The sequence below is a fragment of the Cottoperca gobio genome, chromosome 19, assembly GCF_900634415.1.
Source record: "Cottoperca gobio chromosome 19, fCotGob3.1, whole genome shotgun sequence".
Taxonomy (NCBI): Eukaryota; Metazoa; Chordata; class Actinopteri; order Perciformes; family Bovichtidae; genus Cottoperca; species Cottoperca gobio.
In genome coordinates, this window is record NC_041373.1 from 15,663,558 (window position 1) to 15,675,575 (window position 12,018).

The 12,018-nt window shown below is 40.0% G+C and overlaps 2 protein-coding genes across 4 annotated transcripts; both read right to left on the reverse strand.

Annotated features, from left to right (window-relative positions):
* Positions 1 to 1,540: 1,540 nt before the first annotated feature.
* Positions 1,541 to 5,762, reverse strand: decr2 (2,4-dienoyl CoA reductase 2, peroxisomal). 3 transcript variants are annotated; one of them, XM_029456371.1, is made up of 10 exons: positions 5,551 to 5,762; positions 4,907 to 5,008; positions 4,706 to 4,774; positions 4,206 to 4,257; positions 3,972 to 4,107; positions 3,536 to 3,660; positions 3,328 to 3,421; positions 3,141 to 3,245; positions 2,046 to 2,289; positions 1,541 to 1,891 (listed from the first exon to the last, which is right to left on the reverse strand). In XM_029456371.1, exons 2-9 carry the CDS (start codon positions 5,005 to 5,007, stop codon positions 2,072 to 2,074), a joined length of 900 nt encoding a protein of 299 aa, XP_029312231.1. In that variant the 5' UTR covers position 5,008; positions 5,551 to 5,762; the 3' UTR covers positions 1,541 to 1,891; positions 2,046 to 2,071. The 3 variants fall into 3 exon arrangements, with proteins under 3 accessions (XP_029312231.1, XP_029312229.1, XP_029312230.1); XM_029456369.1 differs by having other exon boundaries at positions 2,101 to 2,289; positions 5,551 to 5,761; XM_029456370.1 differs by lacking the exon at positions 5,551 to 5,762 and adding an exon at positions 5,356 to 5,489 and having other exon boundaries at positions 2,101 to 2,289.
* A 1,645-nt stretch (positions 5,763 to 7,407) lies between these two features.
* On the reverse strand, positions 7,408 to 10,724 carry LOC115025015 (retinol dehydrogenase 13-like). The gene is made up of 7 exons (XM_029456975.1): positions 10,526 to 10,724; positions 10,042 to 10,160; positions 9,775 to 9,930; positions 9,582 to 9,686; positions 9,227 to 9,439; positions 9,010 to 9,111; positions 7,408 to 8,080 (listed from the first exon to the last, which is right to left on the reverse strand). Exons 1-7 carry the CDS (start codon positions 10,588 to 10,590, stop codon positions 7,758 to 7,760), a joined length of 1,083 nt encoding a protein of 360 aa, XP_029312835.1. The 5' UTR covers positions 10,591 to 10,724; the 3' UTR covers positions 7,408 to 7,757.
* Positions 10,725 to 12,018: the final 1,294 nt, after the last annotated feature.

Sequence of the window (12,018 nt, forward strand, 5' to 3'; positions counted from 1 at the left end):
GAATTAACCTCGAGATATAACGTTAAATCTCTCATTAGAAGGCGGTTAAACTAAATATAACACCGACAGTCGTTGCTTCCAATGAATGTATGCTAGTAACGGCCGTTAACTCCTCCTTCGAGCATCCCACTTCTCTCGTGCCATTGGCCAGAGACGCTGCTAACTGACAAGCTAGCGGAATTAGCCTATTAGCTAGCTAACACGCAAAACAGTCCAGCTTCTACCTGTCCCAGTCAAATTAAACCAGATGGTAGCTTCGATATTCCACGGGTTTTAAGAGGTGTCTACTGAAACTCTCGCCTTTGTTATAGTCCAAGATTATGTCTTCATTTCGATGTCGTTTTCCAGCGGAAATCCACCTGTGTCAGTCCCAAGACAGGCCAGACGAGTGACGAGACGAAACCGATGTTTCCTCCTCAAATTATTCTCTTATCCCCGTCTCAAAACACACATCAGTCACAGCGTCCCAGCTCGAAGTCAACAACGAAACAAAAAGGGGTGAGGAATAAGACCAAAAAGCTCCATCACTCAGTCAGAGCCAGCGATGTTGATCACAGACACAGAAAGCTCTCGCATCAGCATCAGCAGTGTCCCATCCTCCTCCTCCTCCTCCTCCTCCTCCAGCCGCATACACACCACTGACGTTTCACGCAAGCGTACAAAACACCCCGCAGTATCTGGTTTCATAGCAGCTATCTATTGGGACCTTATGATTTGTGTTTGTGCACAAAACACATGGATAATATTCAAAACATGGTCCTGCACTCATTTGCATACATTTTCAGTAAGCACCTCTTCATACAGAGGTTAAAGTTCAGGGTCGGGTCGAGGAGCTTTCAGCTGTTGCTCAATGACATTTTAACAGGTTAGAAATCACCCTTCACAAATTAAAACACTAACTTCTTAGCAGTGGATATAAAATAACATATAAAACAATATGAAACAGTTGGGAGAAGTCAAGTGGACAGAGATTTGTCATTTTGAGAAAATAGTAAAAGGTTCAATTGTGATGTTTTGGCGCCCCCATCTGATTTACACGGGTATTTATTATCTTCAGTTTTGGTCATCTAATCAAATAGATCCTAAATGTTGTGGTGTGAGATCCCTCAGAGCTACATATAGACACATACAGATACATATACATATATCCACATCTGTACATGAAAAATTGAGAAACTTGGGCCCCTCAGATGTTGGGTCCCGACCCCGAGGTAGGTGGTGACCCACTAATGTAATCAATTCAATATGCTTTACTGGCATGAATGTAACAAGGACAATATTGCCAAAGCATCATGTAATACTGAGATTATAAGGAAAAAGAACAAGGTGCAATTCATAAAATCAAGAAAATAGCAGAAAGCAATTAATGAATCTATCAAATTTGCATTAAAAACAGTCCCGACAGGTACAATCCAAGCTTCGTAGATCAGGGGGAAATGCATCCTTTCACCAGTAAAACAGCATCAGAGGCCAAGATGAAGATAGCTGTTTGTACATTAGCAAAAAGGCTAGCACTACTAAATGCAAACAGTCAGTTAACTGTAATTATAAATGTTTTATTAATAAATCAGTGGTACTGAAAAATCACATTAACAGCCTGGGATAAACATGACTATACATGAAATGCATGATGACAATACACAGCCCTGGAATGGGAGACAAATACCTGATGTTATATAATTCTATCTATTACTAAGATTGTAAAACACATAAATACAGTAATTAGTATGGTAGTATGTTAGTGTTCAACTCCAGACACTCTAAATGCAACAGTGGGCGGTAGAAACCACAAATACTGTCCATGCAGCATATCATTTCTACACGTGGCGCCTAAATCACTCTTTTGTTTTCAGCATTTATTTGTCTCTTTTCTTTTCAGATGACCAATAACCTGAAAGATAAAAAGAGAGACAATTGGATTAATTTGGGTTACACTGCTGTATTTGTGTCATACAATCTTCAACTTTAACACTCCAAGCAAGAGATACATTCTCAGTCATACAGTCTCTCCACATGGAGCTCAAGCTGCACCTCCTCCTACACACCTGGGTCAGGAGGAGGACAGAAGGGTTCAGAGTTTAGCAGATTTAGAGGCTATACCCAACAGCATGGAGACGTCGTTGGGTGAGGTCAGCCACGCTCCGCCGTCCACCACCAGGATGGCTCCAGTCACATAGGACGAGGCCCGGCTGGCCAAGAAAAGAGCACAGTGGGCCATCTCCGTCTTGTTGCCTGCTCGCTGCAGAGGAATGGACTGGAACGCACCAGCAGCCTCCCCAGCGGGACCACCTCAGGCATTAAGAGAAGAATAACATGTAGATACTGTAGATTTGCAGCCCCCGTCAGAGGAGTTTCATCTGCACCACCTGTCATGCTCCAATTATGTCTTATAAATGGATTATAACTGTACGTATTTAACGAAAAGTGGTTATTTTTTCATACATTTGAAATGTTTGGCTTCGGTCAAGTTTGCATCACTCTGAGTGACAGCTGGACATTTAATTTGTTATATTTTAATTATTTAACATAACATTGTTTAACATTTCAGCTGTTTATTCAGTACTTTTAATTATTTAAGTTGTTTATCAAGTCAATATTATAAATGTTTACGCATTACTTTAAGGTAACAATACTATAAATATATATATATATATATATATATATATATATATATATATTAATTATATTTTCCACTTTCACCACGTTAAATCTTTTAACTACCATTAGTCCTGATCATTTGCAGAATTGTAACCCTTTAAATGCTCGTGTCACTGTTGTTTTTCAATGATAAACAACATTGATTTTGATGTGTGTTCAGGTACTTCATGTACCTGCCTCATGAAGCAAGGCTCGAGATTAAGTCTGATGTAATAGATGGCATGATGTTACGCTGTAACGGCCGTGAGATCAAACATTTTGTATTTTAATGGGTTTCAAAGGAGACATGTTTGTCCTAAAGTTTCTGAGTGTCTGTCTTTTTGGCTACAAAGTTAATTATATACTTATTATAGGAGCTGACGTTGAACTTCCAGCCAAATAATCAAAAAATTTAAATTTAAAAAATGTCCCTAGTGAGGCACAAGTGTTAAGTGTATGACATATAAATTCGTCAGTTTGTCTACACTGTGTTAAATCTTTACCCAGTCTGCGGAAGCCCTCAGTGCCAGAGACGGGACCTGGAGCCACAGTATTGACTCTCACCCCACTGTTCCCCCACTCCACAGCCAGGTGCTTGGTCATGGCATCTGTGGGGACAGGAGAGGCAACATTAAGTCATTAGATTCCAATATTGATATCATTAAATTAAAAAAATAATAACGCTCTTACCATTAGCAGCTTTAGCAGAGCCGGCGTGCACCTGGAGGGCCTGTCCTCTGTATCCAAGTGTTGCAGACATGTTCACGATGCTGCCACCATGATCCTGCACACGAAAGTGATGAGACTCAATATGTTCCTGGAGCTACAGAATCATATACTTACTTACAGCTCCTTAACGGAGACATATCGTGTCACATGGACAGACAATGTACTGTACCTGCAGCCACTTCTCATAGACCACCTTGCTGGTGTTGAATGTGCCCATAGTGTCGATCTCCAATACGGTCTTGAAGGCATTGAAGGAGAGTGAGGTAGCCGGGCAGAGGAAGTTTCCAGCAGCATCTGTCAACAACAGCGGACTTTAAACAAAGGCATCAAAATATAGAAATGCATTAAATATGTGGTACATGTTCATGTTGTGTAGGATGTAACAGTTTGTAGAAGGGACTCGGTGCAAAGACAGAAGATACAAAAAGACAGATTATCAGAAAAGTTGATGATTAAACTAAAAGCTTTCACAATTGAACTTTGTTCAAAGTACAACATTCGCACACAGGCTGAGACACGGTGTGCAGCACAGCTCCCACCAAGAACTCAGTTATCATAAGCACAAGAATATATATTTTTTAGGCTTGTTTCTAAGTGGCACATACTGTTAATGAGGATGTCTATGCGGCCCAACTCTTTCAGCGTCTCATCCACAGCAGCTGCGATGCTCTCGGGCTTCCTCACGTCCATACACAAAGGGAGGCAGCGGCGTCCTGTCGCTGCAGACAGCTGTTTAGCTACCTAGGGAGACGCACAATCATATTGCATGAGGCCAATACATTAACATTTAGCTATGGTGTAAGATAGATCATTTGTGGAAATGATGTAAGAGGAATCACCTCTTTGAGCTTGTCCAAGTTCCTGCTCGCAATCACTGTGTCACAGCCATGTCTGAAAGAAAAGAATATAACAACAATACTAAAGAGTGCATGCTGTACTGTGTTGATTGGAGTACTAATATGTAATGCTTGAATAAATAAGGGTGATTGGGAGACAGAAGGAGTAACTTGTGAATGAACAGGTAGGGGAGAGGGTGAGGGACAGGAGACAGTGAATGCAAAGTAATTAAAAACAATATTGAACTGTCAACTTTGTCACACAAGCACAATGATGACAGTCTGGCAGTTAGATACCAGCAATCAGAGGGCTTAAAGGGCACCTACATACTATCCCGCGCACACATTTAACTGGTTTATAGTCACGACATAATGCTGACAGAGCATTGAGTCTTCTACATGCATGCACATCAATGTCTGAATGTGAAATTTGACTAAATATAATCTGATATTTCTGTAATATCTGGGCATGTTATGAAGAAACAAGCAGGTAATCCTCTCACCTCATGAAGATCTCAGAGATCCTGAGTCCAATTCCAGATCCACCACCTGTGATAAAAGCAACCTGATCTCTGAAAAATAAAAGTCTCAAAGGTCACTTCATGTAGTTATTAGAGTAACAAGCATGTCAACAACAGGTATCTCACTCACTCACTCTAAGTGGTAATAGGAAATACATTTAAAAGCATGTTTTGTATACGTACTTTAGTAAATCTGGACTGTAGATGTGTGTGTATGAAGTCAGGCAGTCATCTGTGCCAACATCTTCAGGCAGCATCTCTCCTTTTCTCTGTGGCTCTGCCATGCTGATAAGTACTGCATGTTAATCAGATGCAATCATACTCGCATTATCATTAATCACAATGCTGTAAATGACTGGCCTGTGAATGCAGGAGTTGCACAACATAATAGAAACAGCCCTCTACAGCAGTTTGGTGAAGCTAATAATATTCGTTTTTGTCAGGATTGTCAGAAATTCTCTCTTTGAGAAATTGTTTGTAAAACTCTACTCGATTTTTAGTCTTTTATTTTGTAGCATTTGTGTGCACCTGCTTGCATTAACAATTTCAAAATAAATCCCAGTGGCAGCGCAGTGATGTAAAGGAGTTTTAACAGATTTAGCTGTTTAATAGGTGACGTGTCCAAGACTTACACACAACACTGGACCTCAAGGCTTTAGAAACGGACGAGGTCTACCATACTGTAGGGTGTGTTATTTAGTCTATCCCAGGAAACATATTCTAAGTGAGTCTACTGCTATCTCCAGCTGCAGTGTGCAAACATCCTTTAACTGTCAGGCCTGCGCAGTGAAGTGCAGCTGACATGAAGCTAGCTGCTGTCGCGTTACCTTCTGAGGAACAAGGTCGTTTTGTAGCGCTGCAAGAAGAACCGACTCCTCTTCGATGAAACGACCTCCACACGACTCACGAAACTAACTCTGAGGAGTCACCTTCACACGTATTCCTTACCCATTAGGTTTATCTTTACAGTAGGAACTATTTGTACCTTGGACTCTAACTTTTTCTGCCTCTTGCAAGGCATTATGGGCAATGAAGTCCGGTCGGGGTGCGTTCAAGAGCACAAATATCTCACTGTCCAGACATATTAGTGGTTGTTTATTATAGAATATGTAATTAGAGGAAGAATCAGTGGTGGACAGTAACTAAGTACATTTATTCAATTACTTTACGAGAGTATTTCAATGTCCTGCTACTTTATACTTACTCCACTACAATTCAAATCAATTCAAAGGCATATATTGACATTTTTGTTCATTAATTTTGATAAAACTTTATTGATTCCTTAGTGAAGGTTACAGGGCAGTATATATAGTAAAGAAAAGAACATTTAAAAAAAGCTCCTCCTTTACCAGCTGCAACATTATGAACACATTAATAAATCAATAATTATAATTCAGTAGTATAAAACATATTATCTGAAATGGGCCATTGTGCAGAATGAGTATTTTTACTTTTTAAACTTTAAGTACATTTTGATGCTAATACTTTGTATATATATCTGATTACTTCCTCCACCACTGAAGAAATTACAAATAAAGTATTGCTGACATTCAGACAATAGTGTGAGGAGACTTTAGAGGTCAGGATTGATTTGATTCAAGCCAGAAACAGAAACTATATCAGACAGCATCATGCTCGAGGGAGTGTACGGTCTTTGACAATCTGGAGAGCAAAGGAGAACCCAGTTATTCTGTTGCTCATCTACAATAACCATCATCCTCTAGAAAGGCACCAGCGAGAGCCTCCGCTGGTAAACCAACACTGAAATAAACGATCCAGGGTTTACAGTTTCAGGCCCGATGCTGATCAGTGTGCATTAGTGCAGAGAGTGGCCCGTATTGATCCGTGCTTTGGGATTTACTGTTGGAAAAAGCCCTATGCAATGGATCCCTCAAATACTTTTGGGGATGATATTCTTCTTTGCACTGAGAGGTCTGAGAGGATCTGAAATGCAAGATGAGTGAGTTTGTAACTTGATTAGTTTTTCAAGAGGCATGAGTAAACAAGTGCAAAAGTGCACTTAAAAGTGAACAAAATAACTAAATATATTAATGAATGCCTAAGGGGGTGTTTACCTCGAATGACCTTCCAGTGCTCTGACCTTTTTTCAAATTACGCCCTTATGATTTATGTTGTTTGTCTTTAGCTTTCATTACTCTACTATAATATAGTATGCAAACCATTCCAGTTCATTCTGAAGATAGTGTTTCTATTATGGATTATCAAAGTCAAGCAATTTCCAAGTGTCTGCTAAACTGACTTTCTTACCAGGTTTGAATAAACTACATAAAATATAAGATAAAGAAAAACACATTCACAAATCTAAACCACAACTGCACACGTAGTTCAGCAGTAATGAACCTGCGATCTATGCACAATCATTTAAAACTACTAGTCTGTGTTTTGACGCTAGCAGCTAGATGGCGCTATCTTACAGTAATTTCTGCTTGAATCCACAGTGATCCATCTTCCTTTCCTTTCCGTTTTATTACCTCCACCAGTTAGCTTGTTTGTCTGTTTATCAGCAGGATTACAGAGAAACTTACCGGCCTCAACTTTCCAAATCACGCGGCGGATACACGCATTATTTTTCACTTATGGAAACAGGCCTTGGCAGATGTCTGCACTCTCCAAGTACCTTTCAGTTTTACAGTCAACAAGACAATCAAACTGACTCACTAATGTTAATTACGCAGCAATATTTATTTAATGTTTGCCAACATTAGCCACCATGAGCTACAGGTCACACCAGACCAAGTGAGGCTGTGGCAGTAAAACCCCGAAGAGTGTCATTTGTAAAGAGAATAATTACATAGTCTCACTTTTTTTTCAGAGTCCATTGTGAAAGGCTGCTTGTTAAACATGTTTTACAGAAAATATCCTGATGCAGGAACATAAAGGCTTTTACAAAACACGCCCTTTTATACAGACAACCAGACTCACAGACTCAGACAGTGAATGGTTTCAGTACGCCTGGTACAGCTCAAGTCATAAAGGTCCTTTATCCCCTGCAGGCCCAGAGGCCAGAGCAGGCCTACAGCCCAACAGCACTGACAGATGGTCCTGGGCTCTGTCGGTGCGTCTGCTCGAGGAGTGTCTGTGCGGCTCTGCTCTGGACTTCTGTCGGTGGGTTTGACTTGCCGGATTGCCCTTCGTCCTCCAGACCCACCAGCCTGCTGCTGACTTCCCACAGCCTGCGAGCTGCCTCCTCATCCAGGGCCTGGGGCGCCGGTTCCTTTTCTGTCATCACATCGTAGTACCTTCCCGTCACCCCCTCCATCTCCTCGGACACCGCCAGGTAGACGCTGGTCTGGGCCCCCAGCTCTGGGCTCTTCACCAACAGGGAGAAAAAGGGATCTGCGGGGGGGTAGGTGGGGACCACTGGTTTAAACTCAGCAGGAATACTACAGTTTTACTGATTCAAGTACTAACTGGATTCATGTTGTTGTCGGTGGTATATGACAGAATTAAACACTTGCATTTGTTCATATCCGTATCTGGCACAAGTTGCATTGTGGATTTTTATTATCTTCTTCATTGACTATAAATGATCTCAATAACAAACACGGCTCTCCCCACAGTGGAGGGATTTTATTACCTCTGAGTGCATGTAATAAAAAAAAAACTCATTGCGGAACAAAATTTTAAAAAACATGTTCATTCACTGATGCCAAGAATGAGTAACGAGAAGGTGTAACAGCAACATTAGCAAATTAGCTAAATATATATATATATATATATATATATATATATATAATAATTATAATATAAAAATATATATATATATAAATAATATATAATAATAATAATAATAAATATATATAATAATAATAAATATATATAATAATAATAAATATATATAATATAATATATATATATATATATATATATATATATATATATATATATATATATATATATATATATTTTAGCTAAAACTATGGTACCTAAGTACCAGTTTCAAAGTGGCTAATGGAGTATTGTCACAGTGTAGTACTACTACCTTTACTTCAATAAAGGATCTGAATATTTCTACCACCAAGAAGATAATGTTAAATTAAATAGCACAGTCAGTTGAAATGTTGTGGATGGGAAACTTTTCTCAACAGAGACGCAGTTTCAGTTTATTAATACAGACCCGGTAGGTAAGAATAGAACAGTCACTGAGTAGACCCATTGCCACGTATCAGAGCGTATACAGCCCAAGCTTATTGTTGCATATGCATTAGGTAAGATTTTATTGATTTCTCTAAATTCAGAATCCAATAAGGAAGCAGGATACTCACTGAGCACAGAGCTCGAGAACTGTGATTGGTGCAGACCCGTGTGCCTCCCGAGCTCCGTGGCAACAACGCCAGGGTGCACAGCATTCACTGTGACTTCGGTGCCTGTAACACAAACAGCATTGTTTAAAAATACATACCCAATGGCCAATTACAAACAAGAACACAGGCCGTACTCCCTCCCACACATGCCCACATATGCATCAGCTACTAGTCTTGCCTTGTAATCGCTTGGCGAGCTCTCTGGTGAACAGAACGTTGGCAAGCTTGCTCTGACAGTACGCCTGCTTGGTATCAAACTTCTTTTTCTCTGATTGCAAGTCCTCAAAGTCAATCTTTCCAACGATGTGGGCGAGAGAGGCCAGGTTGATCACTCTGCTGGGGGCGGACTCTTTCAACTTATCGAGCAGAAGATTTGTCAACAAGAAGTGGCCTGAAGGAAGACAGAAACTGTCAGAATCAGGTAGTGATGGAGTAAAAGAGACTTTATTGGAAAGTAAAGTTAATCTAAAAGGTAATTTCTTGCAAACAGTTTAGAAACACACACACACCGCTGTTGATCTTAATTTAAGTACCTAAGTGGTTAACTCCAAACTGCATGTCGAAGCCATCTTCTGTCTTCCCTGCTGGACATCTCATGACCCCTGCATTGTTTATGAGTACATCCACACGCTGCTCCTCTACAACACAAATAAATATAACATTTAAGAAGCTGAGTGTGCTTTGATTTTTATAACTGGAGACACAACTGAAGTTTTGTTTTCTCACCTTGTTCGATTCTCTCTGCAAACTCTCGAATAGATTTCATGGAAGCCAAGTCGAGGTGGCACGCGTAAACGTGAGGATTCAGGGTCTTCCCTCGTATTTCCTTTGCAGCCGCCTCGCACTTCTCCATGTCCCGACATCCCATAATGATCCGACCCCCTGATGATGCCCGAGTGGGAAAAGAAGCGTGTCATTTAGAGCAAAATAGCCGCTGAAGATTTTATATGATGTGTCTTTTTGCACCAAATCAGAGTCTTATTTTCTCCACACCTCGCTTGGCCAATTCTCGGGCAGTCTCTTTCCCGATGCCGGTGTTGGCTCCTGTTATAACCACAGTCTTGCCTTGTATGGTAGCTTTACTGGGACACCGGCCCCCAGTCATATGGTTCCTATGGGAAGAATTAAAGTTCAGAATTAAAAGTTCAGTGCCACACCTCCCATTTCAGCATCAAAACCAGTTATTAAAACATTTCTCAGAACTGCCTCTCTTGCTGAGCCCAGTTGTTCTAACTTGTCCACCTTGTGCCACAAACAAGTCATTTCTCAGACCTGTCAATCAATTCACCAATTAATCACCCCAATGCATTTAATTTATTTTATTTTAATTTAATCAGGAAGACATTTAGCTGCACATTACAGAGCTCCTGCTATAAGTCTTACATCACTGTTGATCGTTCAACATAACGCTTTAAATCTGACTAACAGCGGATCAGCAGCAAATGCGACATATACCTTATGTCATATTATTACTCACTTCAGTAAAACAGAAGCTCCACACACTGTTCCAAAAAAAGAAATTGGTAAAATATATTTGCTCATGACTCCAGAATAATATTGACGGCAAAATATAGCATCAAAAATATGTTTTTAACACCGTTTCAAAAGCTGATTTGACAGCAGCCCAGTAGCACAAGGTTACGCGCATATTTTTAGCGTCATCAACTGCTGCGAACCAACCAAGAGGAGGGAAAAAACACTGTGGCATTGTGGGAAATGTAGTCCCAATTGAAATGCACACTCTAACTAGCGATAAACGACTTTTTGGGTGTTTTTTTATAACATTGTTGGAATTGTAAACATATATGAAGTACTTATAGTACTTTATATCTAGATAACTGATGTATGTGTTTTCAGCTATCTTTACAATTAATTCTGGTGTTTGCTTTTACTTCTGAGATGTATGAAAGTGTTGCTAGCTTAGGGATTCTATCATTTATATTGTGCATATACTTTATAGTCTATGTTATTAATATATTATTTAAAAAAACAAACTGATACATCCCAAATCCCAAATGTTAATCTCTCATTTGCATTTACATTTGTTGCATTTGGCTTCATCAGAATCTCCCTGTGATCACATATTGGATTATAAAATGCAACGAGAACAAAATAAAATGTTCGGGGTTATGGGAGGACTTGGAGACCGCAGAGGACTATATGATTCAGTGGGAGAGGGTGATGTGGCTGTAAATTGCTTTTTCTCTTTTTGGATTGTGAAAAAAGGATGCTAAATGACTGTGCTGTTGTGACTGCAGTCGGAAAGACGGTCTATCTTTGGGGAGCCAGGTGAGAGGGAAAGAGCTAAATGAAGAGTTAAAGTAAGAGAGAGAGAGGGGCAGGTGCGAGGGCTGGGAGCTGTCGAGCTTTGTATGATGCCAGCAGCATGCTTCTGAATTCAATGCTCAGCCTTTTTTTTTTTTGCTTTGCCTTTTACTCCGTGTGTTGTTTTTTCTGCACAAAGCAGAGTCTTTGGAACGGGTTAAGATTTCAAAGAATATTGACAGGAGAAAGTTTTAAAGTAAATACCGCTCGTCTACATATTCATTCTAATTTATAGATACTTCCTTCCCACTTGTTGAAATAACCTATAAGAAATGTGACTCAATTAACACATTAATTGGGGTTTGTGGTATTCCGTTTAAGGCATACTTTCTTTGTTGTGATCTAATTTTCTCTTCACAGGATGAAGGACACTTCTTTAGTTCTGTTATATATCAAGATGGTCCTAACCCAAAAAACAGAGCAGTTTATAGGGCAGCTAGGACACAAAGTAAACTCTGCATGAACATACATTTGAGAACAGTGAAAAACGAGGCCACCCCCTTTACAACAAGACATGGAAAACTTGAGGTGACACACAAAAAGTAAAAACTAGGACATAAGCCTGGTGACGGAAAGCGGAGAGAGGAGGAGCAGCCCTGTTCTATTTGTTCACAACTCAGAGGTGTGTGTGACCCTCGGTGCTCT

Excerpts from the sequence above, each read along its gene's own strand:
- LOC115025015 (XM_029456975.1), bottom strand. The coding sequence starts at position 10,590 with ATGAGCAAATATATTTTACCAATTTCTTTTTTTGGAACAGTGTGTGGA. Across the intron at positions 10,161-10,525 it reads GGAGCTTCTGTTTTACTGAA|GAACCATATGACTGGGGGCC; the intron begins GTGAGTAATAAT and ends TTCTTCCCATAG. Across the intron at positions 8,081-9,009 it reads GTTCTCGAGCTCTGTGCTCA|ATCCCTTTTTCTCCCTGTTG; the intron begins GTGAGTATCCTG and ends ACCCCCCCGCAG.
- decr2 (XM_029456369.1), bottom strand. The coding sequence starts at position 5,007 with ATGGCAGAGCCACAGAGAAAAGGAGAGATGCTGCCTGAAGATGTTGGC. Across the intron at positions 3,246-3,327 it reads CTCTGCTAAAGCTGCTAATG|ATGCCATGACCAAGCACCTG; the intron begins GTAAGAGCGTTA and ends CTGTCCCCACAG. Across the intron at positions 2,290-3,140 it reads TGAGGGCTTCCGCAGACTGG|GTGGTCCCGCTGGGGAGGCT; the intron begins GTAAAGATTTAA and ends TTAATGCCTGAG.